We start from the raw sequence: 22,446 nt of genomic DNA, 5'->3' as shown, positions 1-22,446 counted from the left end.
ATATGTTCACTTAAAACATTTAAGATTAACTTTAAAAATTGAGCTTGGTGTGTAGAGAATCCAGGCAAGGCTCTTGTAGCTCCAATTTCTATGCAGTAAAGATTTCCTGACCCTCACAGAACTTACTGGTCATCCATTCTCCCCTTCGTTTCACTCTTCCTGACCCACTCACTATTTGTTACTGCCAGTACCTGTTCTTCTGTCTCCTTCCCCCAAAAGGTTTTGCATCTTGTGGTTAATATGTTGATTTCTGTTATGGCCCAATTTCAGTGACCATTCTTTTTGGTAAGTGAAAAGAAGCTAAAATTGTCTCAGTGGATGCCATGGACTTAGTAGCGGAAGTAGGGATGCTGATGGTTAAGTAGAAAGAATACTAGATTGGGAATCAATAGACTAACTAAGCTTCTATTTCTCATTGCTAGTAACTAGCTATGTAATCTTACGAAAGGCCATCTTGGTTAAAATGAGGCCATGGGACAAGTTTATTTCCAAGGTCACTCCCAACTCTAGTGTGCTTTTTATGATTCATTCATTGTACATTTATTAGGTGCTGGCTTATGTGCCAACACTGGTTTAAAGATACAGAGATAATTAAGTTTCTGGTCTTGAGTGAGACCCAGTGAATGGTGACAATATAATGTGATAAGTGCTATAATAGGAGAATGTGCATAGTGCTTTTTGAACAAACTGAGGGCTAGGAATTAAGGAAGGCTTCCTCTCCGAGGTCGTATTTGAGTCAATTCTCAAAGAGTAAATAGTTTAGTGAATTCCCTGGTGGCACAGTGGTTAAGAATCTGCCTGCCAATGCAGGGGACACGGGTTCAAGCCCTGGTCCGGGAAGATCCCACATGCAGCGGAGCCACTAAGCCCGTGCACCACAACTACTGAGCCTGTGCTCTAGAGCCCAGGAGCCACAACTACTGAGCCTGCGTGCCACAACTACTGAAGCCCGCGAGCCTAGAGCCCGTGCTCCGCAACAAGAGAAGCCACTGCAGTGAGAAGCCTGCACACCGCAATGAAGAGTAGCCCCCGTGCACCACAACTAAAGCTCACGTGCAGCAACGAAGATCCAATGCAGCAAAAAAAAAAAAAAAAAAAAGAGTAAATAGTTTACCATGCAAGGAAGGAAGAAGGACATTCTAGGAAGAGCAAATCACAGAGGAATGAGTAAGCAAGCATTGCTTGTTTTGGAATGGCCAGGTGAGAATGGAGTATGGAGTTTGTGGAGAAAGCTTAATGTTACAAAATTTTGGGGGGAGGGTGGGTGTGGGCTAGATTCTGAAAGGCCACATATGTCATTCCAAATGTTAAGTCGGTAAGTTTGAAATTATGGAAATATACGGAGAAGTGGAAATATGCAAGCTTTCATTGGATTTTATTTTGAAACTTTTATAGAAAATTTCAATATACAAGATAGAACTCTAATATATTGATAATACCTATCACCTAAACAGTTAATGGTATTCAAATGCAAGACTTCTGATACACTGTAGATCTTGCCATAAAATCTTAGCATCATCAAATTTTAGAGCTAGAAAGAACTTAGATATTTAGTCACTCTATAGCTTTAGGGAATGGAGGGCTAGTCATTTTTAAAGGTACATCATCATTATTACTTTTTTTTTTTTTAACTTATATTCATCAGATTTGGACAGTTAAAATTACTAATTGTAGTGGATGCTATGTATACACTACCCAAATCCCCGTTTCAGGACTGAAGGACTTCATTTTCTTAGTTACTGGGAGTGTTGCTGGGGTTGTCAGACTTCCCTGGGAATTGCTGTTGGCTGAAGAGAGCCACTCACCCAAGCTCACATCCCCTTCCTTGGAGTAGCCTGCATTCAAAGACTAGTCCATTAAAGACCTGGCTCCCGTGTCCCACCATAGGACAACCTTGAAGAGCCGTCCCAGCTTCAGAGCTCTCTGTGGGGTCATCTGAGGCCTTTGTTGTTATACATCCCAGCCTAATTTGTTCTTCTGCCCCATCCTTCCTCACCTGATAAACTTTCAGCACGCTGACCTCTCTCCCAAGAATTTCACTGCCTAGGAACCTGACTTCCAACAATGATGAACTTTAAAACTTCTTTGATTTGTAACAGATTTGTAAAATTTAAAGCAGCGGTCCCCAACCCTTTTGGCACAGGGACCAGCTTCACGGAGGACAATTTTTCCACTGTTGGGGGCAGTGGGGAATGGTTCAGATGGTAATGCGAGCGATGGGGAGTGATGGGGAGCGATGGGGAGTGGCAGATGAAGCTTCGCTCGCTCGCTGATCACCTCTTGCTGTGTGGCCAGGTTCCTAGCAGGCTGCGAACCCCTGCTTTAAAGGATTTAACATCTACCAGTTTTTCATGTTTATGAGAAATATTCAGGTAAAATGTTGAAAGACTCACATAATAATATAATGAAAGAAAATGATCAATTTGTATAGTGCCAAACATACAGAAAAAAATTCTTATTAGAAAGAACATGTTTTGGAATGGAACAAAAAGGAACCTTCTCAAACATGTTGAACAAAGATCTTGGCATTTAATTGACCTCTCCCCCCCAATCATTCATTACTAGTGTTTCTGCAGTCTCATTTTTATTACCTTTTGTAAATTAAAGGCCACCCCCTGCCCGCCCCGCTTTGAGATCAGGCTCACACGTTTTTATTGATTTTTTTGTTTGTTTTTTGGCCTTGCCATGTGGCATCTTAGTTCCCTGACCAGGAATTGAACCCATGCTCCCTGCAGTGGAAGCGTGGAGTCTTAACCACTGGACCACCAGGGAAGTCCCTTTATTGACTTTGAGAAAATTTAAAATCTGGACAAAGATTTTTTTTCTTTTTTGGTCATACTGTAGAAAATGGAAACATATGATGTATATTTGAAACAAATTGAGTCAGATTGAGTGTATAAAAAAAAAGTCTTGCCCTTATGGTGCAGGAGAGATTTGCGTAGCAGAAGAATCCAAGACTGCGTTTCTGAACAAAATATTTGAAGTTTTTATGTCTGCAACATTTGAGAGTGCCTTTCCTAGACCAAGTGTGCCACTTGTCATCATTCAGTGAAATGTTTTGTCATTGCTTAAGTTACTGTCCTCTCTTGGATTCAGGAGTTTCACAGCAATGTGATTTGGCTGGCAACAAAATTCTTTTTGCTGCTAATAAAGCTTTTTTTTCCCCTCCCTCTTCTTTTTCTGTATTTCTTTCTGTCTGTGTGACTGTCTGTATTTAGGTGGTCAATACAGTTATTTAGGCCTTTTGGAAAGGAATGGCTGATGAAAAGTACGTTATCTTATTTAGTAGTGATTGCTGAGGAAATCGGCTTTAGAATCAGTAACATAAGTGAACCTAGAAAACTTCTTATTTAAGAATTCTACTTTTTTGAGTATTTTAAGATAACCAGTTAGTACTATTTTTTTTTAAAGTTCCTTTACTTTAGTCATGATTTTAAGAAAATTTCATTGAATAGAATTATTCTATTTTAGCAACTGAAATTTTTCATTTTTATTCTTTGCCTCCTTTTGCCTTAGAGCTTTAATATAAGTATCTGGTAACCTTTAATTTTGCTAATCAGTTTTGATGTGGGTCCATTTGTTGGAAAGCAAATTTAAGCTGTGATGGAAAGCATATTTTATTGAGTTAGTATGTAGAAATGTATCTTTTACGATATCCCTTCTGTTTCATGTTGCTTACATTATCAGTAAAAGCAGAAAACTGCTTTCTCTCTTTTGTAGGATACCACATATTTTACAGCTGTGGAGTTCTATACTGATTTTTTTCCCTCTTTCCAGATACTTTTCCATATGTACCATATATCTAAGTATCATAAGATTTATTTCTTTTTGTGAATTCCTTGACTGTTTAATACTCTAGTTTCCAAGAATGCTTCTTGGAGAAATGGTATGATGGATTTAATTATTAACAGTGACCTGCCTGTGTGCATTTTTTGCTTTCTGATAGTGGTGTCAGGATTTGTTTATATGAGACTTGGCTAATTTTCCCTGATCCTGAAGTGTCATCTCATCAACAGCAAATAAGGCTTATATAAAATTACTTGCATTATCTGAGGTTTTTGATTAGGCATTCCTTGTTGCTGTAATAGAAGCATTACCAGGAGAAGGAATTCTGGACAAGGAGTGGTGGTAAATACAGAATGTTTTGATTCTGATAAATGCTCTTTTTGTGCCTGTTAGAATTATATAATGCTTTTTTTGGTCAAATGACAAAATTAAGCCATTGAGATAGTTTAATTCCTTAAACCATTTTCCACTTTTTCCAGTTTTCATTTTACTGAAATTATTTTCATTGGGATCATTTCTTTTCCATGTAAGCTTTAGAATGAGGAATTGATTTTGTAGTCTCTCTGTTGTTGTTCACATCTAATTTGTCCCTGTCAGATTTTAACCTATTGTAGCTTTTGTAGGTTTTATTTTATGATCATTATTATTGCCAGGTCCAGTGTTCACAAGATCGTTTTTTAGTCATTCACTAAGTTTTGCTAAGCATTTTAGCCATTATTGGTTTTATTTTTTCTTGTGTCCTCTCTCCGCACCTCTTAAACTTAATTTCCCCCATTCATCTGGTCAGAATATTAGTGGGGTTAAACACCATCACTGTAAAAAGGAGAATAAAATATCTTGTTTCAGAAGCAGTTAAGGCATAATTTACTTGGTAGTCTGCATGTCAGCATAACATTTATAGTATGGTCCACTTTTACCAATGGTATTCTGAAGTGAATGAATTACCAGTGGCTTTGTTCGAAGTTGGAATCAGTTATGTATTTAGAAGAGTTTGCCAAGACTAATCATATCTTTTTGTTTGCTTATACTAAGGAGTTATACCTATCCCTTGTATGGAGAAAGGGGCAAGCTGATTTGAGACCTACTTATAGTTTGCTTATTTATTTTGGTGCTGTGGGTCTCTCAAACTTAGGCTGCTTTGAAATTCTTGATGCTGTCAGTGATTCTTCTCAGGGGTAAGGATAAAGTGCGTGGCAACCAGTCCAAGTGCTACCTTTGGTATTTTAATATTGTAAAGTATTGATTTGATCTATGTTAAATCTGTTTAATAGAAGGAACGTTTTATGGCTAAGAAGTATGTTTACTGAGAAGAATATAACTTTTGAAATGTTTTTTTTTTGATGCCAGAATTAAAGCCCTTTTCTAGGGCTTTAAGATTTTTTTCCCTTAAGTTAAACCTAAATTTGGTTTAAAATTTATTTAAATAATTGATTTTGTTAGGTGTGATAATGGCATTGCGATTACATAAGAAAATGTACTTTGTAGTGATATATACTGATGTATTTAGAGGTTTGCTGGGATTTGCTTTGAAATACTTAAGAACAAAAGATGGGTAGATGAAGCAAATGTGGCATAATCTAGATAATTATTGAATCTGGTATACGTAGGTTTATGAAGATTAATTATACTACTTTCTGACTTTGTGAAACTACTATAATAAAAAGTTTCACCAAGTTAAGAGCATTAAAAAAATCTGATATTAAATACCTTAGCAAATTCCTTGCCAGTAGTTATGTATTCCCAGAAATTCCCAGAATGACTGCTGTGGTCATCTAAAAAGAAATTTTAGTCTCAAGTTATAATTGGGTGATTTGGGGATGAGAAAAGTGAAGGAGAGAGAGAATAAAAAAGGAATTAGTAACTTCTATTAAAGTGAAGAGTAAAAATGAAATTTAGTCTTTAGTATTTTTAGGGTCAGTATAGCACCATTTAGTATTATTTAAACAGGGCACATAATATCAAATTCATTTAGTTACAAGACAACTTGTATTAATATTATGTAAAGGAAGATAATTCCTGTAATATATTGCAGATTAAGGATTCAAGGCAGTGCAGTGAGAAAACTTTTTGTCATGAACTATAAATTTTTAAGCACTGAATATGTGTTTTGAGCAAGTCTTTTTGTACTCGAGTGTGAAACTATAGGGAACATGATGTAAGCTAAAGCAAGTTAAACTTTTCCCCAAATACTACCCAGTTTTTATAGTACAGTCTGCCAGTAAGTGATGCACTTCTGCTTGACTAAGATTGCCCGTCCATTTTACTTTCTAGTATAAGATGTATATTTACAATTTTAAAAGTGTTATCTGACATTTCTTAATTTACAGGGAGGAGTTTCCTTAGGGACATGTAGTAAGTATATGGCTAACACTTATCCCAGCTCTAAGAAGCCCCTGAACTTTTTCTTTGTTCCTGTATCACTGGAGCTGCCTTTGTTGTGAGGTGTAAAGAGAACCCTCTGGGAAGCTTTTGAAGGTTAGGATACTTAGCTGAGTGCATAAAACAAGTTTGCCTATAGGCATCTTTAATGATAGATTAAAATTTCAAATATTTGTGTTGAGGAATGGTTGGGCAATCCAGTAGGTAATATGAGGCCACATAGTGGAAGTAGTTAGGAACTCAGCGGTGGTGGAATTACGAATCAATAAGTGATAGTTTTTGTGTTTTCTAGCCTATTTTCAGTTCTTAGTATTAGGCATAGTCTCCTAAAATCTCATAGAAGAATACAAAGATGTGGAGGGTGTAAGTCCTTTAAAGGTGTTTGGTACCCCAGGAGGTTTTGATTGACATGAATGGTGAAAAGAAAATCAGTGATGGAATGAAGGCCAGAAGAGGTAATCCTTACTTATCACTTAGCTTGTACAGTTTGCAAATCATTAGGGCTTATAAAATGATGACATTCAAATTATGTCATTCTTCATTTATTAGTTACATTATTCCCATAAAGAGAAACTTCTCATCTGTGATTTGGTTATTTGGTGATTTAGCTTATATATAGGTAAGGTAAATCAGAATAAATGCTTGCTTCTTGCTCTTTATTTACCAGTTTTCAAACTAATGAGCTGGTTCACTAGCATCTGATTTTTTTCCCTTTTTTAAAATGAACTCTAGAGATTTGAACATTTTAGATATGCTTTATATTCCATTGCATTTATGCATGCTCAGATTTTCTCATCTTTGGTCACTGGAAACCTCTTAGGTTTGCTCCTGAGTCCCTTTAATGTTATCCGGATCTTTGATAGTTTCCTTGCTTTCCGGCATAAGAAGGTAATCAAAACTCATCTCGTCTAACTTATGCCACAGATCTAGAATCATCCATTTGTCCAAGAAGCTCTGATTCGTTTGAACAAGAAATTGTTTTTCAACATGGTTATCTGAGTTCATTGCCACTGGGGTTGCTCCCTGTTTTCACGCCTTTTCAGTGTATAGTGAGTGCCAGGAAATATGTACTTTTAAGGTGAAAACATGAGTTCATACTGATAAATCCAATTGAAATTCAGGACTACAGGAATTTTTACTTTTCACATCTTATGACTTCCTTCCTCCTACTAAAAAAAATATCTAGATTCTCAAGGACATCAGCATTTACTTTATCCTACAATTAGACACTAACACTTTATAATAACTATCAACACTACCACCAAAAAATGTAATTTCTGAAAACAAAACAAGGATGTAAGGTTAGAGCCAATTTTCTGTTTTAAAGTCATTTGAAGTAGTTAACTGAATAGTTATACCATCAATTTGATAAGAAATTACAGTTTTGGTACATTTTACTTTTGACTTTTAGGAATTTCCTTTAAATTTTTTGGTTTTGTTATATAATTATGTAAAATATTTACATGGTTTAAAAGTTAAAAGCTATCAAACACATTAAACCCAGAATAGTGTAGTGCTGTCCTTTTTCACTTTGTTCAGTCTCTCCTTCCCAGTAGATAATGTATTTCTTTTTAACCTTATGGTTTATCCTTTTAAGCGTGTACACATCTCTCTGTATGTATTAATATCCCCTACAGCCTTCCTTAGATTAAGTCAAGGGTAGTTTAAGGGATTCCTGTATTGGGTAGAAAGAAGGTTGGACTCTGTAACTACTGGGGCCTTGTCTTAAGGCGTTTTTATTTATTTTTTTTTAGAGTTGTACAAGCATCACCACGATATGATGTTAGAACATTTTAATCACCCCCAAAAGTTCCATTGTGCCCATTTACAATTAACCCCTGCTCCTGCCCCCAGACTTAGGCAATCACTATTTCTGCTTTTCTGTCATTTTTAGACATTTTATATAAATGGGATAATACAATAATGTACTCTTTTGCATCTGGCTTTTCACTTAACACAGTGTTTCTGCACTTCATCATGATTTGGCATGTACCAATAGTTCTTTTAATTGCTGAGCAGTATTCTTTTGTATGAATATACTACATTTGTTTTTGTCTATTATGAATAATGCTGCTATGCATATTCACAAACATCTCTTTATATGGATGTATATTTTCATTTGTCTTTGACTAGGCTCCTAGGAGTAGAGTTGCTGGTTTGTATGGTAAATGTATGTTTAACTTTTTTAAAAAATAAATTTATTTTATTTATTTATTTTTGGCTGCATTGGGTCTTTGTTGCTGTGCGTGGGCTTTCTCTGGTTGTGGCGAGCGAGGGCTACTCTTCGTTGCGATGCACGGGCTTCTCATTGCGGTGGCTTCTCTTGTTGTGGAGCATGGGCTCTAGGCACGCAGGCTTCAGTAGTTGTGGCACCCGGGCTCAGTAGTTGTGGCTCACGGGCTTAGTTGCTCTGCGGCATGTAGGATCTTCCCGGACCAGGGCTCGAACCAGTGTCCCCTGCATTGGTAGGCGGATTCTTAACCACTGCGCCACCAGGGAAGCCCTGTTTAACTTTTAAAGAAACTACCAAACTGTTTCCCAGTGTGATTTTCCATTTTCCATTCTCACCAGTAATATAGAAGGGTTCTGATTTCTCCACATTTTTGCCAACTCTTGGTATTATCCCTCATTTTGAGTTTATCCATACTAGTAGGTGTGTAGCAGTATGCCATAGTTTCACTTTTCTTAATAACTAATTATACTGGCATATTTTCATGTGCTTATTATATATTTTCTTTGGTGGAATGTTCAAATCCTTTGTTCAATTTTTAAATTGAGTTTTTTTATTGATTTGCATAAAGTGTTTTTAATGTATCATGTTGTAAGCCCTTTATCAGATATACAGTTTGCAAATATTTTTTCTCCGTCTATGGATTATCTTCTCATTTTCTTAATGGTGACTTTTGAAGCACAAGTTTTTTATTTTGTGAATATCCATTTTACAATTTTCTTCCCCTTTTGTGCATTTGATGACGCATCTAATACTGCCCAACCCAAAGTCATGGTTTTTTCCTGCATTTAGCTTTGCTTCTGAAGTTTAGCTCTTAGATTTATGTGTGTATGATCTACTTAGAGTTAATATTTGTGTATATTGTATATGTTTATTTTTTGGCATTGGGATATCAAAGTGTCTCACAGTGTTGAAAATACTCTCTTTTCCCCTATTGAATTATTTGGACAATCTTGTCAAATAGATCAGTTGACCATAAATGTAAATTTCTTTCTGGACTCTATTCTGTTCCATTGATTTATGTACCTATCCTTTTGCCATTACCATACTGTCTTGATTACTGTGGTTATGGAAGATTGTAAAGTTAGTAGTGTTAAGTCCTCCAACTTTTTTGTTCTTTTTCAAAATTGTTTTGGCTGTCCCAGGTCCTCTGTGATTCCATATGAATTTTCGAATCATTCTGTTAATTTCTTAAAAAAGAAAAAGCCACCTGGGATTCTCAAAGGGATTATATTGAATTTATAGATCAACTTAGGGGAAAATTGCCATCTTGTGTGAGGCCTCTCTGTCTAACCTGAGCTACTGTGTAACCTCAGGCTAGTAAGAGCTGAGCCGTTTGTCCTCCCCAACTGGCCAGCTTCTGACAAGTCACTTCCAGTGAGAATGCCTCTATGTTTATGCATTGTCTTCTGTACTAAGTGGAATGAGTCCCCTTCCATCACAGCAGCTTCCGGTTCTCACAGGGTAACACTGATAGAGCTGCGTGGTAGGGGAGAAGCTGGGTAGCCCTGGAGCAGAACGCCACAGATTCCCACTGTCCTTACCTGAAATCCAGCAGTTTTTCAAACATAAATGCTTCTCAGATGGTTTTATGTCTTTGGTTGTGAAAATGACTCTCTTTGTCAAAAATTTTCAGGTTTATAGTTGCTTTTAAGGGAGAGGGTTTGCTGATTTCACTAGCTATAACCAGAAGTACTTTCCGGTTAAATTATGTAATGTATATGAGAAAACAGGTGGTGCTTTGAGTTAATTACTATTTGTCCTGAATTGGGAACCAATGAGCAGTTGCTTCTTTGGGGAGCTAGTTGTTTTCCCCTTTTTGATTCATATATATAGATCATTTATAGTTTAGGAGTTATATCAAGTTGGGGGATCACTTTCACTTTTATACTATATTGCTATACTTTGGGTACTTGTGGTTCATGACCACGGTCATTGTGTATTCTGTCAGAAGAATTTGAGCCCAGTATTATACCTGTTTTTTTTTTTTTTTTTAACTACATTTAAACATTTTTTTCCCATTGTCATTGTATTTTGATTTTCTATAAAATAATTTAGTAATATTTCCTTTTTAAATAAATGAATATAGTTCTTTTCCATCATAACTATATTTTGGTCTTCTCTTAGTTTGTGATTGGTATATACAATGAAATGGTTTGAAATTGTACTTTTTTCTGTGAAGATGCCTTTGTACTGAATGACTAATGCCCTCAAACGATGTTTAATGGGGGCAGGGACTAACTCTCTCTTGCTCTTATCTTTTTCCCATGTCTAACACAAAATAAACAGTATGATTGTGCTCAATATGTTGTGGCATTACCAACAGTTGCGTTAGGTTGAGGTCCCCAGGGTTTTAAGCCTAGTTTGTGCTTTTAGTGACTGATCATCACCACCTCTTTGTAGCCTTTGGAGAAGAGAATAAGAAAGTGGACCAGAACATACTGATTTGGGGGAGAGATGCAGACTGAGGAAGATTCTGTTTGCGATAAAGGAATGGGGAATATGGCATGGAAGTGAAGTGAGCTATTGAGTATTTTTCTGTTTCCTGTAAGATACATGTTTTGTTATCTGGTCTGGTGAGTTTAATCCATCTTAACTTTAATAGATTACTTATAATCTCAACTTCAGTATATGAAATTATAAATTTATCTTACTAAAATCTTTGCTTTCCTCCTTTTTCCCTCTTAGGACATTTGCTACAAGATCCTATTGCACCCACCAACTCCACCTGCCAACACTATGTCTGCAAAAGTTGTAAAGGCAAGAAAATGATGATGAAACCTTCATGTAGCTGGTGCAAAGACTATGAGCAGTTTGAGGAAAACAAGCAGTTAAGCATCCTAGTGAACTGCTACAAAAAACTATGTGAATATATAACACAGACTACATTGGCACGGGATATAATAGAAGCAGTCGACTGTTCTTCTGATATTTTGGCTTTGCTTAATGATGGATCATTGTTTTGTGAGGAGACGGAAAAACCCTCAGATTCATCCTTTACTTTGTGTTTGACACATTCCCCTTTACCTTCGACCTCAGAACCCACAACTGATCCTCAAGCTAGTTTATCTCCAGTATCTGAAAGCACCCTCAGCATTGCTATTGGCAGTTCTGTTATCAATGGTTTGCCTACTTATAATGGGCTTTCAATAGATAGATTTGGTATAAATATTCCTTCACCTGAACATTCAAATACAATTGATGTATGTAACACTGTTGACATAAAAACTGAGGATCTGTCTGACAGTTTGCCACCTGTCTGTGACACGGTAGCCACTGACTTATGCTCCACAGGCATTGATATTTGCAGTTTCAGTGAAGATATAAAACCTGGTGACTCTCTGTTACTGAGTGTTGAGGAAGTACTCCGCAGCTTAGAAACTGTTTCGAACACAGAAGTCTGTTGCCCTAATTTGCAGCCCAACTTGGAAGCCACTGTATCCAATGGACCTTTTCTGCAGCTTTCTTCCCAGTCTCTTAGCCATAATGTTTTTATGTCCACCAGTCCTGCACTTCATGGGTTATCATGTACAGCAGCAACTCCGAAGGTAGCAAAATTGAATAGAAAACGATCCAGATCAGAAAGCGACAGTGAGAAAGTTCAGCCACTTCCAATTTCTACCATTATCCGAGGCCCAACATTGGGGGCATCTGCTCCTGTGACAGTGAAACGGGAGAGCAAAATTTCTCTTCAACCTATAGCAACTGTTCCCAATGGAGGCACAACACCCAAAATCAGCAAAACTGTACTTTTATCTGCTAAAAGCATGAAAAAGAGTCATGAACATGGATCCAAGAAATCTCACTCTAAAACCAAGCCAGGTATTCTTAAAAAAGACAAAACAGTAAAGGAAAAGATTCCTAGTCATCATTTTATGCCAGGAAGTCCTACCAAGACTGTGTATAAAAAACCCCAGGAAAAGAAAGGGTGTAAATGTGGGCGTGCTACTCAAAATCCAAGTGTTCTTACATGCCGCGGCCAACGCTGCCCTTGCTACTCTAACCGCAAAGCCTGCTTAGATTGTATATGTCGTGGCTGCCAAAACTCCTATATGGCCAATGGGGAGAAGAAGCTGGAGGCATTTGCTGTGCCAGAAAAGGCCTTGGAGCAGACAAGGCTCACTTTGGGCATTAACGTGACTAGCATTGCTGTGCGCAATGCTAGTACCAGCACCAGTGTAATTAATGTCACAGGGTCCCCAGTAACAACGTTTTTAGCTGCCAGTACACATGATGATAAAAGTTTGGATGAAGCTATAGACATGAGATTCGACTGTTAAATCAGTGGGTCTTTAAACCTACCTCTGGTAGGGAAATAGCTACAGTTTTACGGCAGCTATGGTTTTGTTGGTTTAACTTGCCGGAGCTCCTGCATATAGATCACTTGTATCAAGTGTTTTCATTGCTAAGTTATATGTGTTAGTGTCGGGGAAATAGTTTGCAGTTAATGGAGGAGTAACCCTACAACTATATGTCCTTAGTTCTTACAGAACCTCATAGTTTGAGAACAAATGCTGATGCAACTGATTTATACAAAATGAACTTTGGCAAGGAAAATAACATTAACCTCACTGTTTATGGTCATGCTTTGTGCATAATCAAAGTTTATGATTAAATGTAAGGAAGTGGTATCTAGTCAGTCCATAAAGATTGTGCTCATATTTTGTGAAAAAGTAGCCATTAGTTTGTTCAGGAGACTCAGTGCTACCTTCAGATGCCATTGATGTTTCTCCTGTTGAAAAGCTGATGTGTCCAGCTCAACCTTTGTGCTGACATAATACCATTTCTGATCATGAAAATTGGCTACTGGTGTATGTAGCAGTTCTTAAATCAGCAGTATTATGAAAGAAAATTTGCCCCTCATTAGAATGTTGAAGAAATCTGTCTTTTAAAAGTGAACAAACTGAAATTCTGTCAGACTGCAGATGTTTAGCTGTTTATGCCACAAAACTCTTCTGAGTTGATCCCCATTTTTAGTTAAGTCTGACTCATTTCTAGGGAAAAAACCAAATCCTTCCTTCACTTTGAGCAATGTTCTAATCAGATAAATGAAGTGGAGAAGAACAGTTCTATTCTGAAGGTAATTGAATTTAGACTATGGTATGTGACAGAATTTTTTAAAAAAATATTTAACTTTTTTATTTAGAAATTGGGATTTATTTAAAATAATTTTGGAATAATGCTCCAAAAGTTACTCAGATTTATGCATTATACCTATTGCCATTGGCCACTTCAAAGTGATTTTCGTTTCCTCTGTTTGCCACAGACTTTATTTTGAATATGCTGTTTTTCTTTCTTTATTTTCTTTTTTTTTTTTTTAGGGTGCTATTCGTTGTGGAGACTTCTTTATAGAGGCCTAATAAAAATGCCTTTTTATGAAGCCTGTGCATTTAGGTGGGTTTGAAGCTAGGAGGATATTCTTTAGAATACTCTTTTGCATGTAAAGCACAAACTATGTTTCAGTTTTAATGCACTTCTTCCCTGTAATTTTTATGGGGGAGATAAGTGAGTCACAACATTCTGTTGAAGGGAAATCTAGTCAGTTGCTTGAAAGAGCACAGCCCAGATAAAACAAGGACTGACTAGGTTGTAAAGAAATGACCTTATGATTTAAAAGAAGAGTTGCTGCTTTGACAGTGCTTATTTAAAGAAAAATACTGCTGGAAAATTTTCAGTTTCTACTACGTTCACCATCTCTCCTGAGATCTGACATATGTTGAAGTTATGTTTTGATTTGGCACACAGCATGTTCAATGATGGTTACTCACCTAGTACAAGACATGGAGAAGAAACCTTTGGACACAGAGCAGATGACACCTTCTGTTTTGTAGTGTATCCTGGTGTCATTTTCTGTGAATGTGGTCAGGTAGAGTTGTTTTTGTTGTTGTTGTTGGGCTTTTTTTTTTTTTTTTTTTTTTTTTTTTTGTCTCTTTTGGTGGGGTGGGGGTGGGCTAAAGCCATAGGAAGAAAAATGTGATGTATGTGTCCAGTATGTACTATTTTGTTTTTGTTTTGCGAGAAGAGTTGAACTATTTTTGATAACAAGAGTAAATGGTGGAAAATGCTTCTTAGTTGTCTTGTCTTTATTTGCTTTCCAAGTTTCGGAATTTTATTTAATTCCTCTAAGTGTTAGCAGTGTCTTATGAAACATGTATTTGCCTAAAGTTTGTAACAATTTTGTGTTGGATGCAGATGCCCTGCTATATAAACTTGTAAATCTGTTCTTTATTCACTAATGATCACTGCAAAAATGACTAGAAATGAGATTGTACACATGGATGATTAGGATAAATTTTGCAAATCTCCCAAACTTTCCTAATATTATGATTTTAAAATTCCTTGAGTACTTTATTGCTTCCCAAGTTTGATAATCTTAGTTTTGTGTTTTTTGATGCATGGGAGGTTGGCAATATAGACAAATTGAAAATCATTAGTATGTGAGGGCCTTGATTGTTATGTAATATTGCCAATGATGAATTCAGGTTGTTTTTAGCACAAGTTTCTCTTTTTTATGCTGGTACTCTCACTGCCACACTTTTGGAAACCTGTATTACACCTTAAATCTATCAATAAATGTTAGTTTTCTAATTCTATGTTGTAGAATACTGAGGAGTTTGGGATAGCACGCTCTGAATGGCCTGTATTATATGCATTTGGGGAAGAGTATTAATTACAGTGCCTTGATTTTTACGTTGTTTTTCTTTATACCGTGAGTTATTTTAGGAATGCTGACCAATGGCTAACAAGGGATGATTGAGAAATTATTACTGAAGTAACTGGATTTTACTTCAACAGGATTTGAAACCACCAAAACAATAACAGCATTTAATATGACTCATCTTCACTTGTTCTTTTGAGTCCTTGTAATTACCATAAATGATCCAGTGATCTTTCTTTCACCTTAGGTGACAGAAGTTTTAGAGCTGACAGTTTTAGAGCTAATCTTTTTGATTAGTTTCCATAGGTCTACATCTCTAAGCAGAGGTGTAATACAGTTCTTAGGATAAAGAATTCCTTCACTGTGTTCTTAGTTTTCTTAAAATAACTCGTTGGTGACCTTGCTGAAGAAAAGTAAAAGTTTAACAACCGATGAAAAGTAAAATTTCTTTTCCCATATCATAGGCAACAAATATAAAATGCTTTAGAAAATACTAAGTTCAAAGTATAGAATGGGAACCTAATGTGTGGATGGTATTTTAATTTTTCCCCCTCATTTTTAAAAAATTAAGTTTTAGGTATCCAAGTAACAATTACACATTCTTTTAAAAGAATATACTATATATAAGGCTAAAGTCTCCTTTGATCCCTGTGAACTTCTCACTTCCAAACCCAAATTCCTATCCCCAGAGGAAATCACTTTTCATTATGCGGTGTTATCCTTCCAGATCTTTCTTTATAAAGTTTTCCCAGGGGTTCAAAGAGTTATTCTCTTTGAAACTCAAGTTTGTTTATAATGCTACTCTTTCAAACATAAAAATGAATTGCAAGTGTGATTGAAACCAAAAGTGTGCAGTGATTATCTTAGTTCATATTTGACAACTTTATTTAGTTTTGCAAAAAGGGAAAAACAAAAACAAAAGTTAAATCATGCAGGCTTCTCCACCCAAACACACCGTAACATTTCCAAAAGTTGAGCAAATGACTTCTCTCATTTGATCAGTCTAGAGTTTTATAAACACTTTGAACAGTACACAATGACACAGATAAGATGCAGGGAAAATATACAGAATTTCATTAGTTTGATTACCTTGGCAATTAATGTTATGCTATGAAACTCATTTTTCATTGACTAGCATTAAGATCATACCCTCAATTTAACTTTTATCAAGAGTCTTGGATATTGTAATAACTTGAAATTTCCAGTTGGGCAGTAATGATTATATTCTGCATGATCTTTACCAGAAAGTCAAATACATACTATCTTAGTTCCTCAGAATTCACATTTCTTACATTCAATACTAAGAAGGGAGTACAGTGAAACACATTCTTATGTCTGAAAATGTGATACTTTGGGTAACCTAAATTAAAAAGCACTATCTTAAGTGGAATGATATTGTTAGCTGTACTTTTATAGTAACTGTAGACTTTTGAAACCAATTATTGACCAAAGTGAAAGCAAGAGGACTTCAGTAAGTAGAAACAAGGTCAAGTACAGCCATGTAGTAAAAAAACCAAAATCAAATGTATATTGGAAAACTGAATTTTTGCTGAGTCTTAGTAATAGTTTAGATCATTATGGCTAATAAAATCTTTAAACCATATCTGGCTTCTAAAAAAGTTTACCTTTTTAGTATTTTTATCTGAAAATTAAAAAAAGTTGCTTTTGTTCCCTGGTAAAGGTTGGATGGGATAGATGGTAAATTTCATGTACCACATAAACACTTTTAATCCTAGTAATTTACCAGTGTGTTTAGATTATTGTATGTAGTGTTTCCGAAAAATTTAGTCACTTTTAAGCTTTTATTTCTTCTTTGTGAACTGTTAGAAACTAAGTTTTAATACTTATCACTTTCTGTAATAGGTAAATGGAAGGTCAGTTCTGATCATGAAGGTAAAATAACAGGAAACTGGGAGGATACTGACAGGAAGGATTGCTAACTCTATTAATAACTGTACTAGTTGATGGTGCATTTCCTAAATTCTCCTTTTCTCCACTTTTTGCCTACCACAGCCCAAGGTTTGATTATTTCAAAGTCTGGCTGTCACACCAGCAATGTGTGACATTGTGGGGTGGAAAGGAAGCTATTCTGACATTTAGGACTTGAGGTTAAAACAAAAAATCCAGGGGAAAACTTGATGACTTTGACAGAAGTGGATATTAAAAAGTTTCTTGGGGGTTTCTTTTATAGTGTCAGAAATTTCCATCCTTTTTAATAGTTTATTTTCAATTTTATCTTCAACAGTATTGTGGGGCTTGGCTGCATTGTGGCTTGCTGAAAAATGTATTCTGTGATGACCACATCTACCACTATAGTAAACATGAAGTTGCTTTCCTTTATGGGTGGCATCACTGTTTTCCATTTCTGTGATAAATACTGAAGTGGATGCAATATTTGAAATAGTTTCTTTTCAACATGAAGTTAAGGAATAATGTTCAGATTGAGGCCTTTACTGTTGGCCTAGTCTAATATTTAGTGATGAATATGTCTAGTAAGAATTTTCATATATAATTATTTAAGTCTTCAAGTAGGTCTTCTGATATGAAATATAGATGGGACATCAACTAATTTTTAGGTTAATCACTCAATAATTCTCTACAAATGTTTGTTAGATGAGTTAAAAGGAAACTTCCCCCCCCCCCCCCAAGTATGAGTTATATTCTGTACTTCAGTTAACAAGTTTTTCTTCAGATTTTACATAAGATCCACAGTCAGGATGGGGAGGGATTATTTAGAGCTTGCCAGCAAGGTTGGAAGGCCCAGTGGTTACAATACCTGAGGATGTAAAGTGACTAGCAGTTTGGCAGGTCATTGTGAAATTAGATTAAACTAAGTTCAAGATCTTTGAACTCCAGTACACATACAATTAAAAGAAGTCTCTGAGATGTTTTGGCAGTGCTTTTATTACCAGGGCTAATTCAGTTCTGGAGGCCCTGACTGCTTTTTCAAGTTCCAGAATTTTTTGACTCAAGTTTTCTGCAAGTGAAGGTTTCTTCTGGGCTCCATAGGAGCCCTGATGGGCCTCAGGGATGCTGGACAACAGAGGCAACTCCTGCTTTTGTGCAGAGAACTGTGCTTGGCACTGTCCCCAAGAGATCCTTGGTACATTCAGGGGTGAAGAGTGCTGATTCACAGACGTTGGAAGGTGATGTATATCTTACTTGCTTCTGAGGAAAAGCTCTGTAAGAGGTTTGAGGCAAATTGGAGGAGTCTCCCAAACTGGGTATGTGTGTATCCAGAGCTATTGCTCAAAAACGTTAAAAAATTCCTAGTGCTGCAGATAACGCACTTGCAGAAATCAAAGCCTTTAAAAAGCAATATGCAAACTACAGCATCTCTTCACAAGAAAAAAACATTTAAAATACATATCTCCCTTTCATGTAGACATTGGCAGCTATTCTTCATCCACTGACTGAAGCTTTCCACATTTCTCTGAAAGGCTTGAGGTCACTATTTTATTGCCTTTGTTTCCAATTTCAGAGGGAGAGGCAGGTTCCTCTGTTTCATAATCTTCAAAGGAGCTGAAAGAACAGCAAAAGTGAGTTACTGATTTTTTTAAAAGAAAGTTTTAATGTTTGGGTAGAAGTCAGTATAGCAAACTAGAGACAAGACCAGCTAGCGGAAATACCCCGAGTTGCTAAATGGTAGTTGTGAGCAACTGAGCCACCCTGGAGGGGACAGTGCTCTGGAACAGAAAACACATTCTTCTCCCTGTTACTTACGTTGAAAACGGGCTGAATCAAGCTTTCCCTAGAGGCTTTGATGGGAATGAGAGCATTATGGATGAAGCTAGGTTAGGGAGGGTATGAGGTCTGGAAAGTATGAGTTTTACATGAATGCTTTCATTGAAGTGGCTTCCATGCAGAGTGGGGAACTTTCTCTCAAAGAGCTTTATAGCTTCCGTGGCTTCCAAGAAATACGTTGAAGATGTACATCTATGTGTACATAGAGCAGACTAAAGTCCACTCATGGGTTTCCTTCCATTCTTTGCAGAACTCCACAGCATATTCCCTCTTTAGAGGTTACTTGTATTTCCTGAGTTCCATATCCTCCAGGCCACCCCTCCTGGCTATTCCAGGCAGGGATGACAAAATATTTTATCTCGGAATGATGGCTGCTTCATCTGTGCAGAAATTTCTGGATATATAGTCCTTTTATCAAAAAGGTACCAAGACTGCCTGGTGATGAAAAATATGCTGAGGCAGGAATACCTGGTAGGTGGCACCTATTCATAGAGAGTAGAGAATATTACATTTTTATTAAAAAGCTTATCTGATGTTTGGAAAACGTTGCCCTGAGTACCATTTATGATCCTGTCAGAAATTATTTACAACTGTCAATTTTGCAAAAATATTCCATACTTAATTTCTGTTTCCACTCCTCCTCCATCTCCTTGAGGCCTCAATAGTTATATGCCAGTTATGGCGTATGTTGAATAAGGAGGCAATACGGAGAGTAACTTTGCTTTAATGGAACTGAAGCAGGGTTGATGGTAGAGGCTCCATTCCTGGGGGGAAAAACTCTCAAAAGTTAATTCTAGAAATGCAGTGTCAGACACTGGCTGCTTATTTCCTGTCAGAATGGAAGGCATTTTCTTCCTCTTGGTAACCTAACTTGCTGTCTGTGAGCTCTCAATGCAGATCTGGGAATGAGTTAGAGTTAAGTCTGAACTGAGACTCATTCACAGTAACTATTTGAGCTCCTGTTGCTAAGCATGAGCCAAATGCTAGGGATACAATGGTGAAAAAGACCGACCAGCCCCTTCCTCACAAAGCTTGTAGCCTAATGGAGGCCATCTGGAATAGTGGCTAAGTGGTTTAGCCTTAGAGCATGGACTTTGGAAGCTGAGTTCTAATCTCAGGTCACTTAATGTGACATTGGGCATGTAACTTAACCCCCCTGCATCAGCCTCCTCGACTAATAGCAGTTCCTACCCCTTATAAGGGTTGAACAGAGATTAGGCGAGAGGGCCTACACATCATAAACTCTTGGAAAATACCACATATTATTCTCGTGATGGAGAAGTGCTGGGGCTTACTGAAGCAGGATGGTGATACCTCATCCTATACTGGGGGGCAGGGTCACAATTTTTTGTGTAATTTGTGAATAAAAAATCTTTTACAAAAGAGTATTTTTCCCCACTGTAGCCTCATACAGAAATGGGATGTCCAGCAATGGATTTGATCCAATCTAGTACCTAAAAGTATTCCAATGCTTTGTGGGTTGGATGTAGTAGAATGTCACCTGCATTTCTTTTGTACTTCCAAGGCAAGTTTGAGGGAGCTCATTCAGAACCTCTTGTCAGTGTCCTTTTGTCAGTGTCCTGGTGAGTTCTTTTACCCTAACTCAGTAGTTCTCAGCTGGCGGTGCTTCCCCCCACTCTGGGGGACTTTTGGCAGTGTCTGGAGCCATATTTGATTGTCCCAACTGGGTAGGTCCTATTGGCGTCTAGTGGGTAGAGTCCAGGGGTGTTGCTAAACATCTTACAATGTGCCAGAAAGTGCCTCACAACAGAATTACCCAGCTTAAAATATCAGTGCTGTTGTTGAGAAACCCTGCTCTAACTCTTGCCCCATTAGGGCTAGTGCATCCCAGGGTTCTGGACTAAGCTCTTCTCATTTTGTACTTCCCTGAGCAATCAGTCTTTCTCATGGCTTTATCCACCACTTGTTCACCTGTGGTTTCTAAATGTACATGTCTAGCCTCAGCCTCTTTCTAAGTTGGAGACTGCCACGTATCCAACTGTCTGTTATGTGGCTCTTCCCATATGGCAGCGTGTACAAACCTGGACTCGTCCTTCCCATACCCCTGGTTCTCCCTATTTTAGCAAATAGCACCATAATCTACCTACTCAAAGCCATAAACCTTGTTATTCCAAGCTCCTCTTCCCTCCTCTCCCCTCCCCTCTTCAAATCCAGCCACTCTCTCCTACCACTTTCAATACCACATGGATGCAGTCCTGCTGCTTCCTCTCCACTGCCGCTGATTTAGTTCAGGATGCTATACTTTCTTGCTTGGATTATTGCAATAGTTTTCTAACAGTTGGTCTTCTTGCCTTCGCTCCTATCACATACCCTTTGCTTTTGCCATACCAGACTGTTCACAGTGTCAGAACAGGTCTTGGGACCTAATGCCACGGTACAATACATGTTTTTCAGTGGCCTGCAGTGCCCTTCCCCCTTTGGTTAACTTGTGTTCATCTTTTAATCTGAGATGTCATTTAAAAGGTTCTTGATTCCCAGTGCCTGAGCTTCCACATCTCTTATTTAGATGTCTGTAATGGCTTCCTTATTTGTGTTCCTGCCTCTATTCTTGCCCCTCTACCAATCTAGCAGAGTAACCTTCAAAAAATGCAAGTGGTGTTACATTACTACCTTGTTTAACTTTTTTCAATGTCTCCCCTAGGCCCTGCATGATCTGCCCCCTGCTAATCTTTCCAGCCACATTTCCCTCTGTTGCTCACTATACTCCAGCTACACTGGCCTTTTAAAATGTCCTCAACACAGTTTCCTGCCTCAGAGCCATTGCTTATATTTTTCCCTCTGCCTAGAACATTTTTGCTCCCTGCTTTTTGCATAACTTTCCTTCTCAAATATTAGGTTCTCATCGCCTCCCCAGGAGATTCTTCTTCCCTCAGCACCCTAAGTTGCAAGCCTCTCTCCATTATCGGTTTACCCTGTTTATTTCTTTCATAACTATATAATTAAATAAATGTCTGTCATCCCTACTCAACTGTAAAGTGTCCATTTTATAACTCACTAATTTTCTTGGGCTATGTAGTCTAGTGCCTGGTGCTAGGTGCTTAAAATGTACTGTTGAATGAAAAATGATGTCCTAATGCTTTTGTAAAACGATGTGTTGAGTTGTTGGGGAAGGCTGGAGTCAGTAAAATGGTGAGGGTGCAGAAGTCACCTTGAAGTCACTAAAATCAGAACTGCAAGAGCCTTATCTTTATCCTGCTCTCCAGGAATTCCTGAGGGAGAGAGAATGTTTACTGATTCCTTCTCAATGACCACTTCCAGGTTTACTTGTAGGTCACTGGGATTCCTCTGGGCTCAAATGAAATTATTTTATGAGGTATTCTCTGTTAATTGGCCATTTTTAAATGAGTAGTGTGGTCAGAGCATTAAAGCAGAACTCACAGAGTTCACAAACAGTTCAGTAAGAAACCCTAGATATCAAATTGAGAACAAATTCTTTTTTTTGTTTTTTTTTTTTAAAGCTTTGTTCTCATAGAATTTTTTTTTAAATTAATTAATTTATTTATTTTTGGCTGTGTTAGGTCTTCGTTTCTGTGCGAGGGCTTTCTCCAGTTGCGGCGAGCGGGGGCCACTCTTCATCGCGGTGCGCGGGCCTCTCACTATCGCGGCCTCTCTTGTTGCGGAGCACAGG

General features: G+C 37.4%; 2 protein-coding genes across 6 annotated transcripts in view; one reads left to right on the top strand and one right to left on the bottom strand.

Annotated features, from left to right (window-relative positions):
* Positions 1-14,459, top strand: part of MSL2 (MSL complex subunit 2) — a gene marked incomplete at its 5' end in the record, with an annotated part of 29,212 nt that extends 14,753 nt beyond the window's left edge. Inside the window, one exon of the mRNA XM_082459173.1 lies at positions 11,084-14,459. Coding sequence (XP_082315299.1) covers positions 11,084-12,675 — 1,592 coding nt within the window. The 3' untranslated portion in view covers positions 12,676-14,459. The remainder of the gene's footprint in view (positions 1-11,083) is intronic.
* A 1,452-nt stretch (positions 14,460-15,911) lies between these two features.
* PPP2R3A (protein phosphatase 2 regulatory subunit B''alpha) overlaps positions 15,912-22,446 on the bottom strand; it is a 207,649-nt gene continuing 201,114 nt past the window's right edge. For all 5 annotated transcript variants that reach the window (XM_082459169.1, XM_082459168.1, XM_082459172.1 and 2 more), the window contains one exon: positions 15,912-18,575. In XM_082459169.1, coding sequence (XP_082315295.1) covers positions 18,449-18,575 — 127 coding nt within the window. In that variant the 3' untranslated portion in view covers positions 15,912-18,448. The remainder of the gene's footprint in view (positions 18,576-22,446) is intronic.

Source organism: Balaenoptera physalus (assembly GCF_965194825.1).
Source record: "Balaenoptera physalus genome assembly, chromosome: 4".
Taxonomy (NCBI): Eukaryota; Metazoa; Chordata; class Mammalia; order Artiodactyla; family Balaenopteridae; genus Balaenoptera; species Balaenoptera physalus.
This window is presented reverse-complemented; position numbering and strand designations above follow the sequence as displayed.